The sequence below is a fragment of the Lithobates pipiens genome, unplaced genomic scaffold (genome assembly GCF_037356315.1).
Source record: "Lithobates pipiens isolate NorthernLeopardFrog02 unplaced genomic scaffold, aLitPip1_a1.2 Scaffold_51, whole genome shotgun sequence".
Taxonomy (NCBI): domain Eukaryota; kingdom Metazoa; phylum Chordata; class Amphibia; order Anura; family Ranidae; genus Lithobates; species Lithobates pipiens.
The window spans coordinates 4,171,087-4,198,902 of NW_027507874.1; the positions used below are offsets into that span (position 1 = coordinate 4,171,087).

At 45.5% G+C, this 27,816-nt stretch overlaps 2 protein-coding genes across 2 annotated transcripts in view; both read right to left on the minus strand.

The window, feature by feature from the left end:
• LOC143957208 (uncharacterized) overlaps positions 1-27,816 on the minus strand; it is a 165,529-nt gene that overhangs the window by 117,187 nt on the left and 20,526 nt on the right. The window lies entirely within an intron of this gene.
• LOC143957132 (uncharacterized) lies at positions 1,282-27,456 on the minus strand. Its single transcript, XM_077467286.1, has 8 exons — positions 27,318-27,456; positions 19,625-19,715; positions 19,112-19,209; positions 18,929-19,031; positions 17,690-17,782; positions 15,852-15,937; positions 5,964-6,069; positions 1,282-5,212 (listed from the first exon to the last, which is right to left on the minus strand). Exons 2-8 carry the CDS (start codon positions 19,656-19,658, stop codon positions 4,449-4,451), a joined length of 1,284 nt encoding a protein of 427 aa, XP_077323412.1. The 5' UTR covers positions 19,659-19,715; positions 27,318-27,456; the 3' UTR covers positions 1,282-4,448.

Consider the following 27,816-nt stretch of genomic DNA (forward strand, 5'->3'; position numbering starts at 1 on the left):
CATCATGCCTCTGGGAGTCAGCCTTGTAATGCCGGCCATACACGGTTCGAATTTCGAAAGAATTTTCTTTTGAAAATCGTATCTAAGAATTTTCGTATGAATTTCGCACCATTGGTGGGCTGCAGCAACAGCCGATTTTCGTGCGGAAATAAAATTTGAGGAATCGGACATGTTGGAAATTTTTAGAAAAACTAACAATTTTCTAATCAATGATGGGAGAATCGCGCGAGAAACGTAATAAGAAAAGAAAATGTACGGAGATAAAAGAAAATTTACGGAGAGAAAAGAAGATTCCCAGCCAAGAAAATTATTTTCTGTAGCAACATGAGGTGAAATTGAAGGCTTAGTCGGCCGAATTTCGAAAAATCAATGGTGGCATCATTGGATCACAAAAAAAACGAATTTTCTGATTTTGAAAAGAAAATTCGTTCGAAATTCGACCGTGTATGGCCTGCATAACTGTCACTTTTGCAATGCCTCATGGGACATTTAGTTCCACAACAGCTGGAGGGCCTCAGTTGCCCACCAATGGTAGACTGTATAGCAAATTTTATTATACATGAGAATATGTTATTGAGTGAAGTTTGGGTTGCTTGCTGTTGCCCAATCTGGTCATTTACCAACAGTGGTCTCCTTGGGATCAGTGCACCCAAAGAATGGATTCTGGCGTCTTCGTCTCAAGGCAGGTTGTTACATCACTGCAACCTATCCATCTGGTTGAGCGTTCCTCTTCTTTGATTCAAACAGGCCATCTAGATAAGGGTGGCAATCTCAGGCCTATCCAGCCTATAGCCAGGCTTACTTGGCCCCAGTTCCTTACCAAAGTTGCGTGTATCCTCAATTTCCTCTCTGACCCCTTAGAGAAAAGCCGCCTGACATGCACTGTGAAGCCTCAAGTCATCATAACTCATCTAAAGAGAACTTGACATGACCAGAGGACATGCCTGACGTTAACAGAACCCAATAGCTCAAGCTGGAATTTATGTGCTTTGTCTGAGGTTTCGGAGACAGAGCATCTGAAAGGGATCAGCTCCTTTCTTTAGAAAACCTACAGTACAATGGAAATCACAGCTGTACCACGTATGTCTGAAATGTTCATTTTTGTGAAAACAGATTTTTATAAAAATAGTAAAAAAACATAAATTTAAAACAGCAAAAACAAATATATAAAAAAAGTCCCAAAACTTTTATAATTTCCCTATATAAGCCACCACTTATTTCGAAGTCAGATTGTCGTAGATCCAACATTGATAACCTCCATAATATATAAATACAGAGCGCTTCAGTTAAATAATTTATTTTACTCCTTCAAATAATGCTGATATATTCTGCATCATTTTACAAAAATGCTGACCCCACAGGAGCTTACAATGTTCCCTCCATAATTATACGGACACACAATTTTGACCTTTTACTTACCTGTCCTTCTGCCCTTTACATATTTCAGGACATACTGCCTCCCTCCACCACTACACTGTGTAAAGGTGACCTCCAACCGGTTTTTCATCCAGTGACGTGTGTATGCTGCCATATTGACTGATAACTACAGGGGGTGTCACCATGACTCTATGCATGCATTTTGGGTTGGGTGACACTGGTTTTAATGCACACTTAAGAGTTACCGTCATTCTCACGCTGCTCCCTGCTCTCCTGCCGCTCCATTCAGCCACCAGGAAAGCAGTGCAAGCTTTATGTCACTGCTTGGAGATGACACATGGTTGAAGACTATCTCCACCTACCCATACTAGCTAATCACCAGCACTGGAAGAAGTGGAATAAGACAGTCAGGACCTAGATCGCCTGCTGGTGGCCCTGTGGTTCCCTGGGCAGAGGGTTTTAATTCCAGTGTCCACCAGCAGGTGTCTCCCAGCATCAGGTGAAAACTGATTACTGAGATTTCCTGGGTGCTGGGAGACATCTGCTGGTGGACACTGAAATTACAATCCTCCGTCCAGGGAACCACAGTGCCACCAGCAGGTGATCCAGGTCCTGAAAGTCTCACTTCACTTCTTCCAACACAACACTGCTGATGATTGGCCAGTATGGGTAGAAGGAGATAGTCCTCAGCCACGTGTCATCTCCAAGCAGTGCTTTCTTGGAGGGTGACTGGAGCTGTGGGAGAGCAAGGTGCAGTTTCAGAATGGAGGTAACTCTCATGTTTACATTAAAACAGTGTCACTCAACCCGAAGTGCATGCAGGGAGTCGGCATCAGGTGGAAACTGATTACTGGGATCTGCTGGGAGACACTGGCTGGTTGACACTGGAATTACAACTTTATGCCCAGGGAACAACAGTGCCACCGACAGGTGATCCAGGCCCTGACAGTCTCACTACACTTCATCTAACACAACAGTGCTTGAGATGGGCCAGCACGGGTAGGAGGAGATGCCATGTGCATAGTTGCCAACATCCTGAAAAATTTAATAGGGACACTATTTAGGTGGAGTCTTATTTTAATTAGGGGTGGGGCATTCTCGTGCAGGTGTGGCTTAGCGGTGAGAAAGAATGCGGGGAGCGTAAAAATGGCCATCGTTTAAACTAAATATTGGGCCGGGCTTAGAGAGGGTATGGCTGAAGTCTGAGATGAAAGAGGGATGGAGGGAGAAGAAAGAGAGTGATAGAGGGAGAAGGAAGAGAGGGATAGAGGGAGAAGGAAGAGAGGGATAGAGGGAGAAAGAGAGGGAGAGAGAAATAAAGAAAGATAAAAAGGGAGAAAGAGAGAAAAAGAGAGAAAGGGAGAAAGAAAGAGATTTGGAGGGAAGAACAGAGAAGGAAGGAAAAAAGAACGAAAGAAAGAGGGATGGAGGGACAGCAGGCCCAGATCCTACATCAAAATAGCAATATGTGTATTCCAGAAAGTTTAACAATCAGCAGATAAAGATACTCCAAACACCATTCCCCCAGGCAGATCCCATCAAACAGATAGAAGAGATGGTCAGAGATTGTGAGAACATGGTACAAGAGACTGTCAGAGAGGGTGCAGACATGGTACAGGAGACAGTCAGAGATGGTGCGGACATGGCACAAGAGACTGTCAGACAGGGTGCAGACATGGTACAGGAGACAGTCAAAGAGGGTGCAGACATGGTACAGGAGACAGTCAGAGAGGGTGCAGACATGGTACAGGAGACTGTCAGAGAGGGATCTCCCGGTATTCAGTAGGCAACACGCCACCGGGAGGGGTCTCCAACCCGGGCAGCTAATTGGCTTCTCTGTTCAGTGTACAAGTAAAGCAATTTGCGTGTACAATTAAGCCGGCTGGTTGCCCAGGTCGAAGGCCCCTTCCCTCTCCACTGTCCACACAGGAAAGAGACCTGCTAGCCTGAGGGAGATCCCGTGGCAATGTCTTCATAGCCAGAAGCTGTGGCCGGTTGTTGGCCGGTGACGGGTTGCCTACCGAACACTGGGACAAAGCCAATTTCCTGTGATTTTTCCCAAGACACGGACAGACCGGGACAAGGGTCTAAATACTGTGAATGCCCTGGGAAAATCGGGACTGTTGGCAGCTATGCATGTGTCATCTCCAAACAGTGCTTTTCCTGGTGGCTGAATGGAGCAGTGGGAGAGCAAAGAGCTGCTTGAGAATGTAGAACAAAAAAAAAAAACACATATTCTGTTCCTTAAAAGCTTTTTATACAGCACTGTGCTTGTGCTGTATAATTTGGACCCCTGCAACACCTAAAAAACTTGGCTAATCCTGCCCGGTTCTCCATGTCCCTATGTAAACAGACCACGATATTCATGGCTGCTAAGCCCCTGACATCGTGGTCTGTTTGCGTCCCTCCGTCAGCCACAGCCTGCTCTCCTGTGTCTGTCTCCTCTGTGCTTCCCCCCTCAGCGTGTCACCTAGAGACAGTGCCGCTCCATCCCCATCCTGCTGCAGAAATAACATATATATGTTTACATACTTAGTTCTGTATCCTAATAGAGTGGCCCCCTGTCTCTGTGTTTCATTAAAAAAAATACATTCTTTGCCGTATCTCACGGCGGTTCCCGGTGATCACGTGACCGGCTGTGTCTCCTCCCTCCTCCTCGCATCCTGCCGACGTTAGCAGGGAAACCTCGCCCCCATCCGCTGCTTCTGCAGGGTGGGCAGAGAGGAGAAAGAGCTGGTTATATGAGAGCCGGTAGCTGCCGTGAACAACCACTTTAAGTTTACATTAAAACCAGTGTCACCAGAGCACATGGAGGCAGAATCAGGTGGAAACTGATTATTGGGATCCGGTGGCTGTTGGGAGACCCCTACTGGTGGGCGCTGGAATTACAACCCTCTGCTCAGGCAACCACAGTGCCACCAGCAGGTGATCTAGGTCCTGACAGTCACATGATCCCCATACCAAACAGAGATGCAAGGCAGCAGAGCAAGGTGAGTGTATGAGCAACTGGGGAGGGCAGACGTTATGGAAACTTGACAATGTCGCTCTGTCCCTGAAACCATAGCGTGCTTTCACTTGTGAGAATGCTGATGAGAGATCAAAGTCGCTTTTCTAGTAAAACTCTTCCCACAAGCCGAACAGGAAAACGGCTTTTCTCCGGTGTGAGTCCTTTCATGCGTGGCCAAATTAGACTTCTGGGTAAAACACTTTGCACACACAGAACACGAGTATGGCTTCTCGTCAGTGTGAGTTCGTTCATGCGTGACTAAAAAAGCTTTTAGGGCAAAGACTTTCCCACACATGGAACAGGAGAATGGCTTTTCCCCTGTGTGAATCAGCTCATGCCGGTCTAGACGTGCTTTGTCTGGAAAGGGTTTACCACAATAAGAGCAGGAATATGGCTTCTCCCCCGTGTGAATACGGAGATGTTTGACCAGGTCTCCTTTCAGAGTAAAACATTTCCCGCACTCAGAGCAGGAAAACGGCTTCTCCCCTGAGTGGAACTTTTGGTGGCGAGCCAGGACGGCCTTGTCAGTGAAGCACTTCCCACACAGTGAACAGGAATGGGGTTTCTCCCCGGAGTGGATTTTTTCATGTGTCACCAGGTGGGCCTTTTGGGTAAAGACCTTCCCGCATTCGGAACACGAGAAAGGCCGCTCCCCGGTGTGAATCCGCTCATGGGCAAAAAGCTTAGTCCTTTGGGAGAAACTCTTTCCGCATTCGGAACACAAGAACTTCTTAGGACGTCTGCCGACAGCGGGGTGGCAGGGATCGGGTGGTGGATCTGTATTTGGAAGTCCAGGATGAAGGTCTGCTATCTTGGTGTACTGTCCATCTGGTGGAGATAAGAAACAGAGGAGTAGTAGGATAATAGGGGAATTCCAGGTTGTACCGGGTAACTTTTAACCACCTCATTACTGGACACTTTTACCCCATTCCTGTCCAGGCCAGTTTTCAGCTTTCAGCGCTGTCACAGTTTGAATGACAAATACTCAGTCATGCAACACTGTACCCAAATTTTTATCATTTTTTTTAAAGACAGATAGAGCTTTATTTTGGTGGTATTTAATCACCACCAGGTTTCTTTTTTTTTTTTTGCTATATAAATGAAAAAAAAACAAAAAAAACAAAACAAAGGGGGCAGAGGACACGATGGGGGTGATTTGAGGAGGGCAGAGGTTACAGCATCGGGGGGTACAGAACACTTCTGTAGGGGGAAGGGGGCAGAGGACACTACAGGTGGGGGGGTATAATGTGCAGGGGGTAGAGGACACTGCGTTGGGGGGGCAGAACACTACTGTATGGGGGGGGGCAGAGGAAACTGCGTTGCGGAGCAGAGCACACTAGAGTGGAGGGGTGAGGTGAAGGGGACAGAGAATACTATTGTGATGCTGTCTTTTTATTGGATTCATGTTGTCCTTTGAAAGGTTGCCTACCCCTAGTCTATACCTGGCTCCGGACTCCCCCACTGGGCACATACTGTCTCCCCATTACTGTCTACTGACAGAGGAGAGGGGAGAAGAAGAGATTGTTGTAGTGACTGAACAAGGAGAATCTGGGACTCTTCTCTGGATTTATTTTTTTACCTTTGTTGATCTCTAGAGGAACGCCCCCCTTATACGGCTCATCACCCCTCACATATTGATCTTCTTCACCTACAACTTCAACTTTAACGTCAATCAGATCTGAATCCTGCATAACAGAAATCGGAAAAAGGAGAACATTTCATTAATGGCAAATGACACACCACACAGTGTAAGGCCATTATATTAATGGAATTAGAGTTTAGGTTATATCATGTCCATTTAAAAGCTGCCCTGTGAACTTAAAAAAAAAAAAAAAAACACAGCTCTGATTGCAATACTCACCTTCTCTCCAGCGCTGTCCCCTACAGTACCTCTTCTCCACCACAAGGTGTCCTCGACCTTCCAGGAAGATTGACTGAGTACAGGGGATCATGGGCCCACCTCCAGAGAGGGTGTCAAAAGGAGTACTGCACTTACAGTTGCAGAGGTTAGCAATGACATCATCAAGTTAGTGCTGCTGTCTGCGTCATTGAGGACCTCCCACCACCAGGAAAAAAACTCCTGTAAAAAAAAAAAATTAATGCAGCCACCATCTAAGTAGCGGTAAGCTGCAATATAATATATTACATTTTTGTTCTTGGGTTCAGATACACTTTGGGGAGTATTTTTTAAATAAATTGTCATGAGGGATTAACAAGCTCTCTAGCAGAATGAATCAGTTTACATGGATGAAACAAACCAATTACCACTGGTAGGGGTGATTAAAATGATCAACTTTTATTCATTCCTGTAAATCCTTTATCTTTCTGTAAAAAAATAAATAAAAAAGTTTTCCTTATTGAATTATAAAGTGTGTGCTGGAGTTTGGCTTCAGTTTGTTAGTGTAATTAAATCTGCTAACACATTTATCACTACCCTCCCCCCTCTCCCAGACTGACAATGCTGCTGCCTGCTGTGCCTCCTGCTCTCTCTCCTCCAGAGTTGAGTCTCACTAATATAAGCGGTGTGTTACTGGCCAGATTCATGTGTACATTCATTCTGTGAAAATGGGGGCAAAATCAAATGTTTTTGGGCTCACCTCTCTCCAGGTTAAATGGTTAATTGTTCAAACTGAAAAAAAGTGAACCAGGAAAAGACTCCATTTTGGCCACTGGATGGAGCTGATGATCATAGGAAATAAAAATACTTTTCCTGGTGCCTCCATGGCAGCATACCTGTGACAAGCTCCACCTTGGCTCCTCCCTCAGGACTAGTGAATATTATAAAAGAAATGGTTAGCGCAGCCCCAGCATTCTCCTTTTTTTCCTCATACCTCATGGCAGTGAATTCTGGTCGGTGTCCTTACCTTCTGCATTCGGCAGCTTCCGTCCGGGTTCAAGCCTCTCCCGGATGCAGTTCCTTCTCTTGGGCAGCTAAATGCGCTTATAAGGTTGGAAGTCCCTTCTGTAGGATCTTTTGGGACAAGCAGTTTGTCTCTTAACTAAGAGCTTTATCTGCAGTTTGGGTATTCAGGCTTCAGCTCACGGCAGCAGAGGTAGCAGCTATTTCTATTGTCCTTTCTGTCTCTCTCTTCCCTCCTGTCCTCCTTATCTTTCCTTTTTCCCTTTATCTTTAGGCTTGCAATCCATCTCTTGCCTCTCCTTTCCTCTTCCCTCTCTCTTTTCCTCTCCTCCCCAACTTTCTATTTCTTTCCCCTGGCTTCCCATACCCCTCAGAGACCCCCCTCCCTTCCCCCCTCGCCCCTGCCGTCCTTCAGGCTCCCTAGGGGCCACGCGCGGCCAGCGCAGGGGGTTTTTATTTACTGTCGGCGTTCCCCCGCCGTCTTCTGCACATGCGCCGGGGGGTCGGATTTTTCGACGGCTTGTTCCGCCGCTCGGTGCATGCGCAGTGGATTCAGAGGCTACGGCGGCCATTTTTGCTGAGGGCGGAGTGTCCACTTTGCCCTCAGAGTGTCAGGGGTGGAGCACAGGAGTGCCCCCACCCCTCCTCCTCCTATTTATCTCCCTAATAGCCTCAGTGGGATGCCTGTGGCTGTGGGGAGAACTGCACTTTAGAGCTCCAGGGAAGTTATACCCATTCTTCTAAAGGTAGGCAAATGAATTGATGTATATATATATTGTACTAAATAATATAAATGGATAATATATATATTAATTTATTTATATAAATGTAAATTAATAAATTGAATTAATTAATTAATTGATCATTTACGGTTCCAAATAAAAAAATAAAATAAAAAAAAGGGGGAAAGTCAACATTTATGCAGGTAAATTCCCTTTTTCCTCGTAAGTTAGGGCACGACCAGTTGATGCTTCTCCTCTGACTCTTTTCCTAGCCGTTGCCTCTGCTAAGCCGCCTAACATGAGCCTTTCGCCGCCCGCTCAAGATCCTACTCTACTCCCAAGGTAAGGACCTACGTCCAGGTAAGTCTTAAAAAAAAAAAAAAAGAGTGCACTGAGGATGGTACTTTTTGTACTTCAGTCCTCTACGCCAGAAGACGTCCAAGAGGACCTCAAGGCGATATAAAGACAACGATGACTCTAGTCACAGTAGAGACAGGTCGGCCAGGCGTGGGGATTACGGAAGTGGCAGGAAAGCTTCGGCCAAGAAGCACCGTCATTCGCGCTCCCCGAGACCTAGACCCACTAGATGCCAGGCCTGTGGAGGTACCCCACTTCCGGACAAACTGATTTGTTGAAATTGTCTTAGAGACTATGCAGCGGACAGAGAATCTGAGGGCCTGCAAGTGGCGGATCTCCTTAAAAGGCAGTAAAAGATTCCCTTGTGGAATTGGTAGCTACAATGCCGACGCAACAGCCAGCATCCCCTCCTCAGGAGCAGTTGGCTGAGGCCTCCATTCCCGGGCCATCCACGAGTGGAATTTTTCGTCCGACGCCTGCATCTTCCTCTAAGCATCAAGATGAGATGGTCATTTCAGAGGAATCATCTGATGACCTAGATGCCTCCGGCTTTGCCTTCCCCATGGTCCAGCCTTATGTACAGGCGGTTAAACAAGCGATCGGTTGGGGTAAAGAGTTTTTCCACCAATCGCTTGGGAAAATTATACCCTCTCTCTGAGGCGGATTTCGCAATGCTGGAGGGCTCTCCAGTAGTCGATGCCGCAGTGGTAAGGCTGGCAAAGAATGTCACTTTGCCCCTGGAAGATTCAACTTCTTTCAAGGATCCTCTGGACAGAAGGATGGACCTTGACCTTAAGAAGGCTTATCAGATGGCAGGCAACGCCTGTAAACCTGCGATAGCCCTGACATCAGTGTCTAACGCATTACGTGTCTGGACGGATAATATAGAGTCGGCAAACCAACAGGACATCCCAAAGGAAGATATAATTAAGGCCTTAGATGAGCTGAAGCTCTCAGCGGACTTTATTGGAGAAGCCACCATTGACTCAATTCGTTGCTCCGCAAGGGCAATGCTCCATTCAGTAATGGCCAAACGGGCCCTGTGGCTGAAACTGTGGGCAGCGGACATTGCCTCGAAGCAGAACTGGTGCAAGATACCTTTTGACGGTAAAGCCTTGTTTGGGGAAAAGCTGGACAATGCTAGCTCTCGGGTCACTGGCGGAAAATCAGGCCTACTTCCCCAAGACAGGCGATCCAGACGCTCCAGGTCATTCGCACCCAGGTTCCAATACTCCAAAAATAAGGACTACCGACAGTCCAGGCAAGGGAGAGGCTTCAGGCATAATTGGAAAAGCACACAGTCTACGTTTCTCAAGACCCGGAGACAGAGGTTAGTGCCTACCCCACGGGATTCATCGAAATCCTTTTTGACGCCAGGCCAGCCCAAGTGATCCCTGTAGGGGCCAGGTTAAAACAGTTCTCAAAGATCTGGGAACAAAAGTGCAGGGATCCTTGGGTAGTTGCCACGGTCAAACACGGCCATTTCTGGTCTTTCCTAGACAAACCTCCCAAGGACTTTTTCTCCCCGACAAGGGTGTCAAGGTCCCCCCAAAAAGCGGAAGCGCTAAAGCGATTTCTTCTCTCCTTGCAGGAACAGCAAGCAGTAGTCCCAGTACCTCCATCCGAGAGATTTTCGGGTTTTTACTCCACCCTGTTTCTAGTCCCCAAGAGAAATATTTTTCTAGAAAAATTCAAGATGGAGTCACTACAGACGATTATTCATGTAGTCCAACCAGGGGACTGGATGTTGTCAATAGACTTGCAGGATGCTTACCTGCATATACCCATACTCCCTCCTTTCCAGAAGTATCTGAGATTCGCGGTGGGGCAGGTACATCTCCAATTTCAGAGCCTTCCATTTGGCCTCTGCACGTCACCAAGAGTCTTCACAAAGACCCTGATTGTCATCATAGCTCCTCTGAGAGAATTGGGGCTTCGGGTATACCACTACTTGGACGACCTTCTCCTCCTGGCGAAGGATCCAGCCCAGTTAGTGGAGCACAGGAGCATCCTTTTGACAACGGAATTCGGATGGAAGATAAACCAGGAGAAAAGTCACCTTTCTCCAACCCAGGAGATGGTCTATTTGGGCGCTCTGTTCAACATAAGGAACGGAACAGTGTCTCTCCCACCGCAGAAGGCAACTTCCATTATTCAGCAAATGAAGAGAGTGAGCACGAGATCCTACCTGACAGCCTCAAACTGCTTGAGCCTGATAGGCCGGATGTCGTCATGTATCCCTATGGTCCCCTGGGCCCACTGGCATTTGAGACATTTCCAGATGGAGTTCCTAAGACTGTGGAACAGACGATATCTATCCCAACCCATACACTTGACGACCCTGATGCTCAGGAGTCAACATTGGTGGATGAAGAAACAGACACTTCTGAAATCACGCCCGCTAGGGCATGTCGACTGGATCATAATTACTACCGATGCCAGTGCAGCTGGTTGGGGAGCACACTCCAACCAGACCTCAGTGCAAGGAAGATGGTCCTTCCATGCAGCAGGCATGGTGTCAAATGTCTTGGAGCTCAGAGCAGCCTACCTTGCACTACTAGCCCTAGAGTTCGAGATTTCAGGGAAACCAGTTCTCCTCAGGATGGACAACAGGGCCGCAGTATCTTATGTGCACCGACAAGGGGGGATGTGCAGCAGGTCCCTCCTGAACAAGGTGGAACCCATATTCCTCTGGGCGGAAAGGAATTTGAAGGACCTAAGGGCAGTCTATCTGCCCAGTCATCTCAACTCGAGGGCAGACAGCCTTTCCCACAAGTTCACGAATACCAACGAGTGGTCGCTACACCCGGAAATCTTCAACTGGATAGTGAACCAGTGGGGTCCCCTCGAGCTAGACCTCTTTGCGACAGCATTCAACACCAAGCTTCCAAGGTTTATCTCGAGGCTTCCTCACCCCCAGGCGGAGGCAACAGATGCCCTCTCAGCCCCTTGGGCATGCAATCGGGCCTATGCCTTCCCCCTGTGGCCTCTCATTCCAAGATTCTTGTCAAGACTTGTGAGGGAAACCTCGACGGTGATAGTGGTCCTACCATATTGGCCAAGAAGGCCTTGGTTCCCCACGGCAATGGATCTGAGCACCCGACCTCTGGTCAAGGTTCCAATAATACCTCTTCTCCTGTCGCAGGGATGTCACACCCATCCAGATCCAAAGTGATTGCAACCCTGCTCAAAGCAAGAAAACCATCCACAAAAGACATATACGATAAAGTGTGGAACAAGTTCAGGGCCTTCATGCTTGACAGAAGCTATGATCCAGGTTCCCCATCATTCTCTCAAATTCTCGAGTTCTTGCAGACAGGCCTAGACCTAGGTCTTGCATTAGGTACACTAAAGGTGCAGGTATCAGCGATCTCAGCAGCAACCAGTAGAGGATGGGCAGAGGATCCATTGTTAATCCAGTTCTTCAAAGCTGTCAGAAAGATCCGACCACCAACCAAACAATCTTTTTCCCACTTGGGACCTTGCCGTCATCCTGGAGTCCTTGGCCAATCCACCCTTTGCCCCTTCGGACTCGGCATCGCTCTGGAATCTAACCTTGAAGTTAGCCTTCCTGATAGCTATAACCTCTGGCAGACGGGTTTCGGAGCTCCAAGCTTTAGGAGCAGATCACGATCACATTATATTTTACCCAGACAGAGTGGAACTCAGAACAGTGCGATGGTTTATTCCCAAGGTCGCATCATCCTTGAACATGTCGGAACCTTGGGCACTCCCAACATTTTCAGAACAGGACTCCGGTTCTCTTCATGTGCTAGACATCGCCTCCACTTTGAAATGCTATCTGCAGGCCACAGCATCATTCCGGGCTTCCATCAGGCTGTTTATAATTCCCTGGGGTAAAATCAAAGGAAAGGAGGCATCAGCTAGAACGATTGCCTCATGGAACGTTAAACTCATCCACAAGGTGTACAGGACGAAGGGACTGGAACCCCCTTCGGCGGTCAGGGCGCACTCCACCAGAGCGGTTTCTGCTTCTTGGGCGGAAAGAGCGAATGTGTCGATCGAGACTATTTGTCGGGCAGCGACTTGGTCGTCCCAACATACATTTCTGAAACATTACAGGGTGGACCCTCTCTCTTCAGTGGAGTTTGGCAGACAGGCAGTCACTTCGGCCTTCGCTTCTTCTAAATAATAATTTCTTTAAAATAAACTTCTAAGCATCCCACCCGTCTCAGCTAGTTATTTGTCACAGGTATGCTGCCATGGAGGCACCAGGAAAACAGAAAATTGTACCATACTTACCGTAATTTTCTTTTCCTGGTGCCTATCCATGGCAGCATACAATCCCACCCTCGGTATTCTATATTACGGAGAATGCTGGGGCTGCGCTAACCATTTCTTTTATAATATTCACTAGTCCTGAGGGAGGAGCCAAGACGGAGCTTGTCACAGGTATGCTGCCATGGATAGGCACCAGGAAAAGAAAATTACGGTAAGTATGGTACAATTTTCTGTTATTTTACTATGATCGTCAGCCCCATCTATTGGCTATAATGCAGTATTTTCCAGATTCGCTCTATTCAGTAGGCAGGGCTCAAAATATCAAGTCCTGAGCTACTAACCAGGCCTCAAGGGTTACTCGCCACTAGGGCCCTACTCAATCCCTACCCTGCCCCACCCCTAAACATGCCCTCATAAGTTATCTCACGAAATGACACTTAAATGTTTTATGCAAATATAATTTACAAAAATAAATATTAACAACTTTATCAGTGGAACCTCACCTGTGCCCCTCAATGCACCCTCAACTGTGCTCATCAATGCAGCCTCACCTGTGCCCCTCAATGCAGCCTCACCTATGCCCCTCAATGCAGCCCCACCTGTGCTCACCTATGCAGATACACTGTGCCCACCATTGCAGCCACACTGTGCCAACCATTGCAGCCACACTGTGCCAACCATTGCAGCCACACTAATTCCCATATCAGCCTCACTGTGCCCACTGCAGCCTCACCTTGGCAGAGGAATGCATGGCTGGGGGAAGAGGAGAGCTGCGGGATAGCATGCTGTTACCAGCGCTTACATTACAATTGTCTCCGCTCTGCTCGACACAGCCCCACCTCCTCCTGACCTGTGCCTGTGACAGATAGAAGGCATCCCAGCATTGGACCGATGGGGCTGTGTCGAGCAGAGTGGAGACAATTATAATGTAAGCGCCGGTAACAGCGTGCTATCCCGCGGCTCTCCTCTTCCTCCCCGGCGCGATCGCTGGGAGAACAGCTCCTCATCAACCCCGTTGGCGGTGCTCTCCACCGCTCTCCCAGGCAGGCAGCCCAGCTCGCAGGCCCTCATTTTCCACTCGCAAAATGTGAGTAGGCAGTTGGAAAATTTGAGGGCCGCAGAAGGAATAACTTAAAGGTGCATCTCCAAAAGTTAGAATATCATTTAAAAAGTTCATTTATTTCAGTAATTCAATTCAAAAAGTGAAAATCATATATTATATAGATTCATTACACACAGGATGTTATATTTCAAGTGTTTCTTTCTTTTAATTTTGATGCTTATGGCTTACAGCTGGTGAAAACCCCAAATTTAGTATTTCAGGAAATTTGAATATTGTCAAAAAGTTGAATATTGTAGATTTGTGGTGGCGCGCTCTAATCAGCTAATTAACTCTAAACGCATGTAAAGGTTTCCTGAGCCTTTAAATGGTTTCTCAGTCTGGTTCAGTTGGTTACACAATCATGGGGAAGACTGCTGACTTGACAATTGTCCAGAGGACAGTCGCTGACACCCTCCACAAGGTGGTTAAGTCACAAAAGGTCATTGCTAAAGAAGCTGGCTGTTCACAGAGTGCTGTATCCAAGCATATTAATGGAAAGTTGGCAAAAGGGGTTTTGGGACTTTAAATGAGGTGCATGATAACATGTACCTCCATCCCTAAATCAGAAAAAAGCAAGGGGTTTGTGGGCCTTTGAGCGAGGCACAAGACACGTGGTAGGAGAAATTGTAAAATTGTTTAATTGGCATATAAACAAAGCATACCGCATAAGCATGATACATGATTGAACATAAGTATTTTTTCTATGTATAAAGTGATAGCACATAAGAAAATAATTCATATAAACATACATATATATATATATATATATATATATATATATATATATATATATATATATATACACACACACACATGCACGCATCTGAAATCGCATAGTATCCCATGGAAGTAATTAGTATAAAAAGCCAAATGCTGATAGAGTAATGGATACAAATGAATCACAGTTGAGGTCAAGCTATGTGTTGGGAACATGATGATATTGATAGGCTCGACGCGTTTCGTGCCCAGTCGCCACTCATCAAGAGCAAACGCATAGCATATCTGAAAAAAGGTACCAAATAGGATCTAATGTTTTGCCCAGATTGTAAGAAAATTGGTAGGGGCAAGGGGAAACAAGATATGCATTTCCCTGGTAAGTTGAGTGGAAGGAAACTGTGGTAGAAAAAGATGCACAAGCAACAGGGATAACCACAGCCTTGAGGAGGATTATGAAGGCCATTCAAGAATTTTGGGGAGATTCACAAGGAGTTGACTATGGCTGGTGTCAGTGCTTCTAGAGCCACCACACACAGACGTATCCAGTCCTCTTTCGGATGAAAGTAAATTTTGCATTTCTTTTGGAAATCAAGGTCTCAGAGTCTAGAGGAAGACTGGAGAGGCACAAAATCCAAGTTGTATGAGGTCCACTGTGAAGTTTCCACAGTCAGTGAAAGATTTAGGGAGCCATGTCATCTGCTGGTGTTGGACCACTGTGTTTTATCAAGTCCAAAAGTCAGCGAAGGCCTCTACCAGGAAATTCTAGAACACTTCATGCTTCCCTCTGCTAACCAGCTTTATAGAGATGCTGATTTAATTTTCCAGAATGACTTGGCACCTGCCCACACTGCCAAAAGTACCAATACCTGGTTTAATGATCATGGGATCACTGTGCTTGATTGTTCAGCAAACTCACCTGACCTAAACCCCATAGAGAATCTGTGGTGTATTGTCAAGAGGAAGACGAGAGACACCAGAAGCCCCAACAATGCAGACAAGCTGAAGGCCACTATCATAGAAACCTGGGTTTCCATAACACCTCAGCAGTGCCACAGGCTGATCGCCTCCATGCCATGCCACATTGATGCACTAATTCATGCAAAAGGAGCCCCGACCAAGTATTGAGTGCATACTATACTGTACATGGACATACTTTTTAGTAAGCCAACATTTCTGTATTAAAAATCCTTTTTTATTATGGTTTTCCAATTTTAGAGATGCACCTGTATATTTGACCAGAAGAATAGACTAGTAACATCCAATTTTTCCCCCATTTGCACAGAATAAATGTGTACGCAGTTTCACAGGATGAAAAGCTCTGAGAATTTCTGGTATAAAAGACACTTGCCCACAAGATATAGAATTTTATTGTAGAATAGAATGATATAAAATATTAGTTTATAAACTAAAACCCACAAAAACTACTATTGTTACCCTTCAAGGTAAGACCCCCCCACTTCCACCTACCTGATCCTCCTGAAGGATCTCCTGATGTTCCTGTGTGGAGTCCCAGGAATACAGAGGACGGGGACAAATTCTGTTACTGGATCCATCTGTAGGGAACACAAATCTAGCTGACTTGCTGTAATGAAACCAGTTCTCATGGTTGCTATGATTACACCTCTAAAAGAGGTCAGGTCTACTTTTTGCTTCTATTCTGTCATGTCTGGAAGAGGCCAGGCCTCTATAGTGATGACACTGCTGCTGCCTCTTACTATGGTGACCCCTTTTGAGGAGGTCAGATCTCTATGTAGTGATGACACTGCTGCTACCTGTTGTTATGAAGACCCCTGTAGAAGAGGTCAGGCCTCTGTAGTGATCACACTGCTACTCCCTGTTACTATGGTGATGCATCTAGAAGAGGTCAGGCCTCTATAAGTCCCCTTTCACACTGGGGCATTTTTCAGGCGCTTTAGCGTTAAAAAAAGCACCTGAAAGAAGCCTCATCTGCAATCCCAATGTGAAAGCCCGCGTGCTTTGACACTGAGGCGATGCACTGACAGGGCGTCAAAAAAAGTCCTGCAAGCAGCTTCTCTGCAGCGCTTTTGAAGTGGTGAATACACCGCTCCTAAAGCGCTCCTTCCCATTGAAATCAATGGGAAACGCTTGCAAATCGCTTTTGCTAGCGGTGCTTTGTGGGTGCTTTTAACCCTTTATTTGGCCACTAGCGGGGGTTAAAAACTCCCCACTAGCGCTTGAAAAACGCTGGTAAAGCGCCGCTAGTTTAAGCAGCGCTTTACCAGCATTTTTCGGGAGCTGGCAGTGTGAAAGGGCTCTAAGACCCCTTTCACACTGGGGCGTTTTTCAAATGCTTTAGCATTAAAAAAAGTGCCTGTAAAGTGCTTGAAAGAAGCCTCATCTGCAATCCCAATGTGAACGCCCAAGTGCTTTAAGAGCCCTTTCACACTGCCAGCGCCCAAAAAACAATGGTAAAGCGCCGCTTAAACTAGCGGCGCTTTACCAGCGTTTTTCGAGCGCTAGTGGGGCGCTTTTAACCCTCGCTAGTGGCCAAATAAAGGGTTAAAAGCACCCACAAAGCAACGCTACCAAAAGTGCTTTGCAGGCGTTTACCATTGATTTCAATGGGAAGGGGCGCTTTAGGAGAGGTGTATTCACCGCTCCAAAACCGCTGCAAAGAAGCTGCTTGCAGGACTTTTTTTGACGCCCTGCCAGCGCAGCGGCTCAGTGTGAAAGCCCTTAGGCTTTCACATTGGGATTGCAGATAAGGCTTCTTTCAGGCGCTTTTTCTAAAGCGCCTGAAAAACGCCCCAGTGTGAAAGGGGTCTAATGCTATCCCCTCTAGAAGAGGCCAGACCTTTGTAGTGATGACACTCCTGCTGCCTGTTGCTATGGTGACCCCTCCAGAAGAGGTCAGCCCTCTGCACATAGTGACACTGCTACTCTTTGTTGCTATGGGGACATTTCTAGAAGAGGTCAGGCCTCTCTAATAATCCTACTGATGCTGTCTGTTGCTATAGTGACCCCTCTAGAACAGGCCAGGCATCTCTACACAGTGACACTACTACTCCCTGATGCTATGGAGATGTGTCTGGAAGAGGTTAGACCTCTAAAATAATGACACCACTGCTGCCTGTTGCTATGGTGACCCCTCTGGAAGAGGCCAGGCTTCTGTAATGAAGACATGCTTGCTATCTATTAGCTGCATTTTAGAAACTGCTGCAAGCGTTAGATTTCACTGCAGTGTCATATAATGAGATGATCAGAAAAAAAAATGTTGAATGAAAAGGGTTTTCTCATCAAGGAGAATCTGGTGCTCTTCTCTGGATTTAGTGTTTATTACTCACCTGTGCTGATCTCTGGAGGGATTTTATCCTTTTTAATTATGACTTGTAGATCCTCCTCTTCACTTTTGACCTCTGTTTGAGTGGCTCTGGTGTCTGTGAATAAAGATGAGAGTGAAGCCCCCTATACTGAGATGTCTGAGAGACCCCAGAGAGTGTGTGTGGGGGAGACTGGTTACGTCTCTTGGCTGGTAACACACAATGACATGATGTGAGGAGGAGAGCCGGAGTCTAATAGAGGCTGATGGCTCCTGACTCCCCCACTGGGCACATACTGTCTCCCCATTTGGACTCGTTTACACTTGCTTCAACACACATTAGAGCTAGTTTATACTTGCTTTAAAACAAGGCTTCGGACAGGCTTTTTTAAAGCTTTCTGAATGCCAATCAAAGCTCCTGTCACTAAATAAAATGGTTTACACCTTGCTTTTGCTTGGTGCTTCAATAAGGCTTTGGTGGGGCTTCAAGCGAGCTTTGCCACAGACTTCTATGGAGGCTTTGAAGATGCTTTGAAGCACCACTAAAGCTACATGGGATATAATTTTTGAAGCAAAGCCAAAGCAAAGCAAAGCAAGGTGTAAACAGGACTGTACGCTAACCATTTTATTTAGTGACAGGTTTTAACAAAGCTTGTCCGAAGCCTTGTTTTGAAACAAGTGTAAACTAGCCGTTAATGTGTGTTGAAGCCGAAGCAAGTGTAAATAAGCCCTTACACTTCAAAACAAGGCTTCAGACCCGTAAATGCTAGTCAAAGCTCTTATCACTAAATAATATGGTTAGCTTACAGTCATGTTTACAAAGCTTTTTGCTTTGCTTCAAAAATTATACCCCATGTCGCTTTAGTTGTGCTTCAATGCCTCCATAGAAGTCTAGGGCAAAGCTCGCTTGAAGCCCCACTGAAGCCTTATCAAACCCCACCAAAGCCTCAATGAAGCCCCACTGAAGCCTTCTCAAACCCCACCAAAGCCTGATCGAAGTCCCATCGAAGCTCCACCAAAGCCTCATTGAAGCCCCACCGAAGCACTAAGCAAGAACAAGATGTAAACATGACTGTAAGCTAACCATTTTATTTGGTGAAAGGGGCTTTAACTGGCGTTCAGAGAGCTTTAACAAAGCCTATCCAAAGCCATGTGTTGAAGCAAGAGTAAACAAGACAGAGGAGGGGGGAGAAGAAGAGATTGTTGTAGTGACTGAACATGGAGAATCTGGGACTCTTCTCTGGATTTAGTGTTTATTCCTCACCTGTGCTGATCTCTGGAGGAACGTCCTCTTCCTTACACAGATCATCATCCATCACATATGGATCTTCTTTATCTTCAAGTTTAACCACAATCAGACTGTCATTCTAAACACACAAAAAAATACATAATTTATGATTTAGAGGAATCTCCTTCTTTTCTTCTTAAGACCCTCTGTTCCTCTTACCTGATCCTCCTGAGGGATCTCCTGATGTTCCTGTGTGGAGTCCCGGGAATACAGAGGACGGGGACATCTCTCTGGGGGATTTCTGTTATTGGATTCATCTATAGGAAACACACACACTGACTGAATACATTGTTTCTATGTCTTTATATCAGAGGATGTGTGTATCTAGGTGGATCCTCAGTACTGGTTCTCCATCATGATGTCCTCGTACAGATCCTTATGTCCTTCTATATATTCCCACTCCTCCATCAAGAAATACACAGTGACATCCTGACACCTTATGAGAACCTCACATACTATCTCCATATATCAGAGGATGTGTGTATCTAGGTGGACCCTCAATACTGGTTCTCCATCATGAGATCCTTGTGTCCTTCTATATACTCCTCCATGGAGAAATAATGACATCCTGACACCTTATAAGAACCTGACATACTATCTCCATAGATCAGAGGATCTGTGTATCTAGGTGGATCCTCAATACTCTTCTCTCCTTTACAAGTCTCCTCTTACCCGGTGATGTGAGGGGTGGCAGATTCTCCATCATGATGTCCTTGTAGAGATCCTCCTATATACTCTCACCTCTTGGTCTACCTGAGCTCATCTTTGGGGAAAAAAACACAGCTTTGTAAAAATCAAGTTGCAACAAGAGGTTCATAAATATTTAAAGGGTTAGTTCACCTTTACCAAAAACTACCTATGCAGATTAAGGGGCGTCTATAGATAAAAAACAAACTTTGAGGTTTTGACTGCAGTTGAATAATGCCCTTGTTATAGGTGTAGGCCATTTATGTACCTCCTGAAGCCTGACTGGGATATTCCCAGGATGTTGCTAAGTGAGGCCTAGTCATTACTTTTCACCTCCACCATCACAGGAGTGAGCTCAGAGCTACTGCATCCAGAGAGAGAAAGAGCATGTGAGTGGGTTGAATCAGAAAAAGAGCCGACTCCTGTGACGGCAGAGGTGAGCAGTGATGACCAGTCTCCTCTTAGCAAAGTCCGGGGAGTTTTCAGGTCAGGCTTCAGGAGGTAAATAAATAGCCTAACACCTATAGCAGTGATGGTGAACCTTGGCACCCCAGATGTTTTGGAACTACATTTCCCATGATGCTCATGCACTCTGCAGTGTAGTTGAGCATCATGGGAAATGTAGTTCCAAAACATGACCTATAGCAAGGGAAATTCTCAACTTTAGCCAAAGCTGCACGGTTTGTATTTATCTACACACGCCCCTTACATAGGACTTTTTTTGTAAAGGTAAACTATACCTTTTCAAAACACAAATGTACATAAAAATGTAAACGTATATAAATTTATATATGTATTATAAAATGATTACAAGTACAAAAATCCAGCCAGTGATGGACAGATGGGGAATCGGACATAGGCCTATGTGTGGCTTTTCATTGTGCCACAGTACACGTGGAAAATGTGGGTCATTTTTCTTTCAAAAGTCCAACCTCGGGCTGATTTTAATTTTTAACCACTTCAATACCGGGCACTTTCTCCCCTTTCCCTCCCAGGCCAGCTTTCAGTGCTCTTGCAATTTCAAGAAGAATTACGCGGTCATGCAACACTGTACCCAAATGAAATATTTAACATTTTGTTTGCACGAATAGAGCTTTCTTTTGGTGGTATTTATTCACAAATCAGTTCATTTTTTGCGATATAAGCGAAAAAACGAGCGGAAATTTAAAAGAAAAACAATATTTTCTACTTTCTGTTTTAAAAAAAAAACAATAAAATCAAATTTTGGCAGAAATTTAAGCCAAAATGTGTTCTGCTACATGTCTTTGGTAAAAAAAAATCCTGTTAAGTGTATAATAATTGTTTTTTGTGATCCAGGACATATGTGCGCAGATGATCATTGGGACATTTGTGGCAGATGATCATTGGGACATATGTGAGCAGATGATCATTGGGACATATGTGCGCAGATGATCATTGGGACATATGTGGCAGATGATCATTGGGACATATGTGCGCAGATGATCATTGGGACACATGTGGCAGATGATCATTGGGACATATGTGCGCAGATGATCATTGGAACATATGTGCACAGATGATCTTTGGGACATATGTGCGCAGATGATCATTAGGACATATGTGGCAGATGATCATTGGAACATATGTGCACAGATGATCTTTGGGACATATGTGCGCAGATGATCATTGGGACATATGTGCACAGATGATCTTTGGGACATATGTGCGCAGATGATCATTGGGACATATATGGCAGATGATCAAGTACATATGTGCGCAGATGATCATTGGGACATATGTGCGCAGATGATCATTGGGACATATGTGCGCAGATGATCATTGGGACATATGTGCACAGATGATCATTGGAACATATGTGCACAGATGATCATTGGAACATATGTGCACAGATGATCATTGGGACACATGTGACAGATGATCAGTGGGACATATGTGGCAGATGATCATTGGGACACATGTGGCAGATGATCATTGGGACATATGTGCGCAGATGATCATTGGAACATATGTGCACAGATGATCTTTGGGACATATGTGCGCAGATGATCATTAGGACATATGTGGCAGATGATCATTGGAACATATGTGCACAGATGATCTTTGGGACATATGTGCGCAGATGATCATTGGGACATATATGGCAGATGATCAAGTACATATGTGCGCAGATGATCATTGGGACATATGTGGCAGATAATCATTGGGACATATGTGCACAGATGATCATTGGAACATATGTGCACAGATGATCATTGGAACATATGTGCACAGATGATCTTTGGGACATATGTGCGCAGATGATCATTGGGACATATATGGCAGATGATCAAGTACATATGTGCGCAGATGATCATTGGGACATATGTGCGCAGATGATCATTGGGACATATGTGCGCAGATGATCATTGGGACATATGTGGCAGATGATCATTGGAACATATGTGCACAGATGATCATTGGGACATTTGTGGCAGATGATCATTGGGACATATGTGGCAGATCATCATGTACATATGTGCACAGATGATCATTGGGACACATGTGGCAGATGATCATTGGGACATATGTGCACAGATGATCATTGGGACATATGTGGCAGATGGTCATTGGGACATATGTGCACAGATGATCATTGGGACATTTGTGGCAGATGATCTTTGGGATATATGTGCGCAGATGATCATTGGGACATATATGGCAGATGATCATGTATATATGTGCGCAGATGATCATTGGGACATATGTGCGCAGATGATCATTGGGACATATGTGGCAGATGATCATTGGAACATATGTGCACAGATGATCATTGGGACATATGTGCGCAGATGACCATTGGGACATATGTGGCAGATGATCATGTACATATGTGCGCAGATGATCATTGGGACATATGTGCGCAGATGATCATTGGGACACATGTGGCAGATGATCATTGGGACATATATGCACAGATGATCATTGGGACATATGTGCACAGATGATCATTGGGACATATGTGCACAGATGATCATTGGGACATATGTGGCAGATAATCATTGGGACATATGTGCACAGATGATCATTGGGACATTTGTGGCAGATGATCTTTGGGACATATGTGCGCAGATGATCATTGGGACATATGTGGCAGATCATCATTGGGACATATATGCACAGATGATCATTGGGACATATATGGCAGATTATCATGTATATATGTGCGCAGATGATCATTGGGACATATGTGGCAGATCATCATGTACATATGTGCACAGATGATCATTGGTACATTTGTGGCAGATGATCTTTGGGACATATGTGGCAGATGATCATTGGGACATATATGGCAGATGATCATGTACATATGTGTGCAGATGATCATTGGGACATATGTGCACAGATGATCATTAGGACATATGTGGCAGATGATCATTGGGACACATATGTGCACAGATGATCATTGGGACATATGTGGCAGATGATCATGTACATATGTGCGCAGATGACCATTGGGACACCACTTATGGACTGCCCACTATACATTCACTGTGGCAGGGAGGACACTTTGTGCCAGATCACATACATAGTACATGCCTTGACACTTCAGGGTCTGGGGCACGTACACATGCTGCCAGCAGCACGCTCCCGCCATGATCACACACACACACAGCGGGAACAGCTGACTCAATGTTCGCCGACACTCGCCGATTACACAGGACACAGGCAGAAAGACAATCTGCCTATGTAAACAAAGCAGATTGTCATTCTCTCAGTAAGGAAGGCATTGATCCTGTGTGTCTGCAAAGCAGAAACATGGATCTTTGCCTTTCTCTAGTCAAAGCACCTCCCCCACAGTGAGTAAGCACAGGCTAGACACAAATTTTTACTTTAAATCGCCCCTGATGTTAACCCCTTCCCTGCCAGTGTCATTATTTATTAATATTAGTGTCACTGGTTCCCAAAAAGAATCAAAGGTGTCCGATTTGTCTGCCGCAATATCGCAGTCCTGCTATAAGTCGCTAATCACTGCCATTACTAGTAAAAAATAAAAAAATATATCCATAGTTTGTAGATACTATAACTTTTGCTCAAACCAATCAATATACACTTATTGGGATTTTTTTTTACCAAAAATATGAAGCAGAATACATAGTGCCCTAAACTTATGAAGAAATTAGATGTTTTACATTTTTTTTATTAGATAACAGAAAGTAAAAAATATATATATTTTTTCAAATAGCGCCAAAAGAAAGCTCTATTTATGGTGAAAAATATTTGGGTACAGTGTCGCACGAATGAACCCATTGTCAGTTAACCACTTGCTTACTGGGCATTTAAACCCCCCTTCTAGCCAGACCAATTTTCAGCTTTCAGTGCTGGTGCAATTTGAATGACAATTGCGCGGTCATACAACACTGTACCCAAATACATTTTTTATAATTTTTTTCCCACAAATAGAGCTTTCTTTTCGTGGTATTTGATCACCTCTGCGATTTTTACTTTTTGTAAAAAAAAATGTAAAAAGACCGATTTAAAAATGTATTTTGTTATAAAATTTTAATTTTTGTCCGTCATTGATGTACGCTGATGAGGTGGCACTGATGGGCACCGATAGGTGGCAGTGATGGGCACTGATGGGTGGTAGTGATGGGCACTGATCAGTTACACTGATAGGCAGCACTTCTAGGTGGCACTGATTGGCACCACTGGTGGGCAATGATAGGTGGCACTGGTGGGCATTGATAGGTGCCACTGGTGGGCATTGATAGGTGGCACTTGTGGGCATTGATAGGTGGCACTTGTGGGCACTTTCAGATGGCATAAATGAGGCATAATTTCCTCTTCCGTTTCGGGACCAATGTCCCTTTAAGATGAGCCGGTGATCGCCTTTTTTTTTCTCCTCCGCTGTTAACGTGAGGAGGAAAAAAAAAGCAATCACAGAGCTTTTGTTTTGATCATGTGATCAGCTGTCATTGGCTGACAGCTGATCACATGGTAGGGGTCGGGACTGGCCCCTTACTCGGATTGGTGATCACCCCGAGTCTCAGTGACTCGGTGATCACAGAGCACTCTGCGCACACCCTGTAGGGCAAGCGCAGGGAGCGTGCACAGGGAAGGCCGTCATATGACGGCCTCCCTGGAATTCACATCCGCGCTGTGCCCGTCATTTGGCCATAGCGCAGATGTCAAGTGGTTAAATTACCGCAGTGCCGTATCACAAAAAAATGACCTGGTCGTAGAGAGGGTAAATCTTCTGGAGGTCAAGTGGTTAAAGGTCCCCCGACATCTAAACTTGAAGGGATAGTTCACCTTCACCACAAAACTACCTCTGAAGATAAGGGGCATCTGTAGATTAAAAGCAAACTGTGCAGTCCTAACTAAAGTTGAATAATACCCTTGCTATAGGTGTAGGCCATTTACATACCTTATGAAGCCTGACTGGAAAACTCCCAGAACGTTGCTGTGAGGCCTAGTCATCACTGCTCACCTCCTCCATCACAGGAGTGAGATCTCAAATGCTGAGCTCAGAGCTACTGCATGAGGGGAGAGAAAGAGCGCGTCAGGGGTTTGAATCCAAGAAAGAGTTCACTCCTGTGATGGTGGAGGTGAGCTGTGATGACTAGGCCTCACCTAACCACTTACCACCTTCCTGATCAGGCCATTTTTTTTGCGATACGGCACTGTGTTATTTTAACTGACGGTCGTGCGACGCTGTACACAAAAAAAAAATTGACATCCTTTTTTTTCCCCACAAATAGATATTTCTTTTGGTTGATCACCTCTGTGGTTTTTATTTTTTGCGCTATAAACAAAAACAGAACAACAATTTAGAAAAATAAAAATAAAAAACATCTTTTACTTTCTGCTATAAAACATATCCAATAAAAAAAATCGAATTTCTTCATAAATTTAAACCTATATGTATTCTTCTACATATTTTTGGTAAATAAAATGGCAATAAGCGTATATTGATTGGTTTGCGCAAAAGTTATAGCGTCTACAAAATATGGGATAGATTTGTGGCATTTTTTTTTTTTTACTAGTAATAACGATGATCGGCAATTTTTAGTGGGACTGCGACGTTGTGGCGGACAAATCAGACACCTAACTGACACTTTTTTTGGGAACCAGTAACATTATTACAGTGATCAGTGCTAAAAATATGCACTGTTACTGTACTAATGAGACTGTCAGGGAAGGGCTAAACAACAGGGGGGATCCAAAGGTTTACTGTGTCCCTAGGGGGTGTTTGCTACCTATGGGGGGATGCTCTGACTGCGAGAAGACAGAGATTGGTGATCCTGCTTAGCAGGAACACAAGATCTCCATCTTCTCCCCTGTCAGAACGGCAATCTGCCTTGTTTACATAGGCAGATCTCCGCTCTGCCTCTCTGGGGAACGATCGCAGATGGCCAGCCGGACCCGCTAATTGGCATCCCCTGTGTCCAATCAGCATGCGATCGTGCCTCCTGTAGCATGTGCCCCCACCAGTGGCTATGGCACAAAACGACATACAGGTACGCGATTTTGCGCAATAGAGTCGACATGCCGCAGTTGGCAAGTTGATAATAAACGTCCTGGGAGTATTTTCTGCCAGGCTTCATAAGGTATGTAAATGGCCTACACCTATAGCAAGAGTGTTATTCATTTTTAGTCACAGCCGCACAGTTTGCTTTAATCCACAAACATCCCTTACCTGCATAGGCAGATTTTTTGTAAAGGTGGACTATCCTTTAAAAAAAAAAAAAAAAACACAGCTCGGTCTGCGATTCTCACCTGTCCCTTGCAGTTTCTACTTTCCACCATTAGATGTCCTCAGTCTTCCGGGGTTGAAAGACTGAGGACTGAGACTGAGGACATACAGTGAGTGTTGGGTGTCACTGACCCGCCTCCTGAGTGGGCGTCACTGACCCGCCCCCTGAGTGGGTGTAATCCAAGACATCCTTTTTAATGTATCTGTGCAGAGAGCAGCATCATCAGAGCCTGCCCTCTGCTGGAGAATATCCAAGAAAGAAGAGGCTCCAGCGCTTCACATGACTGACCTGAAGACTTCTGGAAAAGGCAAATATACAAAAATAAAGGCATTTCATTATTGCACAAATCCGTCCTTTTGTATTCCCAAGCGATTTGTGGGCAGTGGGACCATGCTTGCTGTAGGGCACCGGTTCCACCCACTCCCATTGGTGGGTCGAGCTGGTGATCGCCCACCATCTGGTGATCTAGGAACCCCGGTTCAAGGTACGGGAGGGGAGTTCCCAAACACGCCCTCTACGGCTTTCTTGCTGTCTCTCACATAGAGAAAATCTGTTTTTCATCCACCAATTTGACGCAGAGCTGCCAATGAATGTGGAGGAAGTTGCACAGACCCTGTGAGGTGATGTCTGGAATCCTGGCTGCAGGAAGCACATGCAGCTCAGATAAGGGCCAAGGCCGGGGCTGCTCTTTATGTCTAAAATGATCGCAGCTTTTCAAAGGAAAGCGATAATGCAACGGCAGGAAAGAGACTTTGTGTAAAGGCCAGGGAAGGTGGGCGGAGCTGGGAACCCCAATTTGTCACCCAGGCTGCCCTATTTTTAGGGTTACAGCACCACCTCCAAGCTAATTAGCATATCTGTCCCGCACTGGCTCAGCTATCCATGTCCCCTCCCCTTCTTCCCATAGCCATGCCCCCTACCCCCTTTCTTTTCTGCATATAAAACAAAGACATCATTACCTTATCACTGACAACACTCTCCAGCTACAAAGCACCAACAGCCATGGAAAAAGAGAAAAGTTACTGCAACTTTGTGAGAGAATACATCTCCCGCTACAAGAAAATGGCCGCCGCCTTGCAGCTAAGCAGGATTCGATGGACTCACGGACTAACGAAAAATGGCGGCCGCTCTCCAGTGGGAAAACGTTTCGTTTTGTGCGCGCCCTCTAGCGTCTGCTGCGGGGAAGCTCTCAGGGTCAGGAGGCGGGACCCGGTTGCCAAGCAGCACGCTGAGCAGCGATTTTCGCTTTTTTTGAGCTTTCGTTGTATGCGTTCCACGGCCGCCCAGCGACTTCCGGGCTGGCTTGGCACATGCGCAGGGCTCGATCTAAGAAACCTGAATAAAAATCTTTACATAAAACCTGTTGGGTCAGAACAATGACATAAATCCCATCTCAGACCTTTAGCTGGGAAATCAATGGGTACAACTCTAGGCAAATCACTATATAAAAAAAAGAAA

Bases quoted from the DNA above. Each gene is read 5' to 3' on its own strand.
- LOC143957132 (XM_077467286.1), bottom strand. From the start codon at position 19,658: ATGATGGAGAATCTGCCACCCCTCACATCACCGG. The intron at 19,210-19,624 runs GTAAGAGGAGAC...TGTTTCCTATAG, and splicing joins GCCACCCCTCACATCACCGG to ATGAATCCAATAACAGAAAT. The intron at 17,783-18,928 runs GTGAGGAATAAA...CTTTATTCACAG, and splicing joins TCCTCCAGAGATCAGCACAG to ACACCAGAGCCACTCAAACA.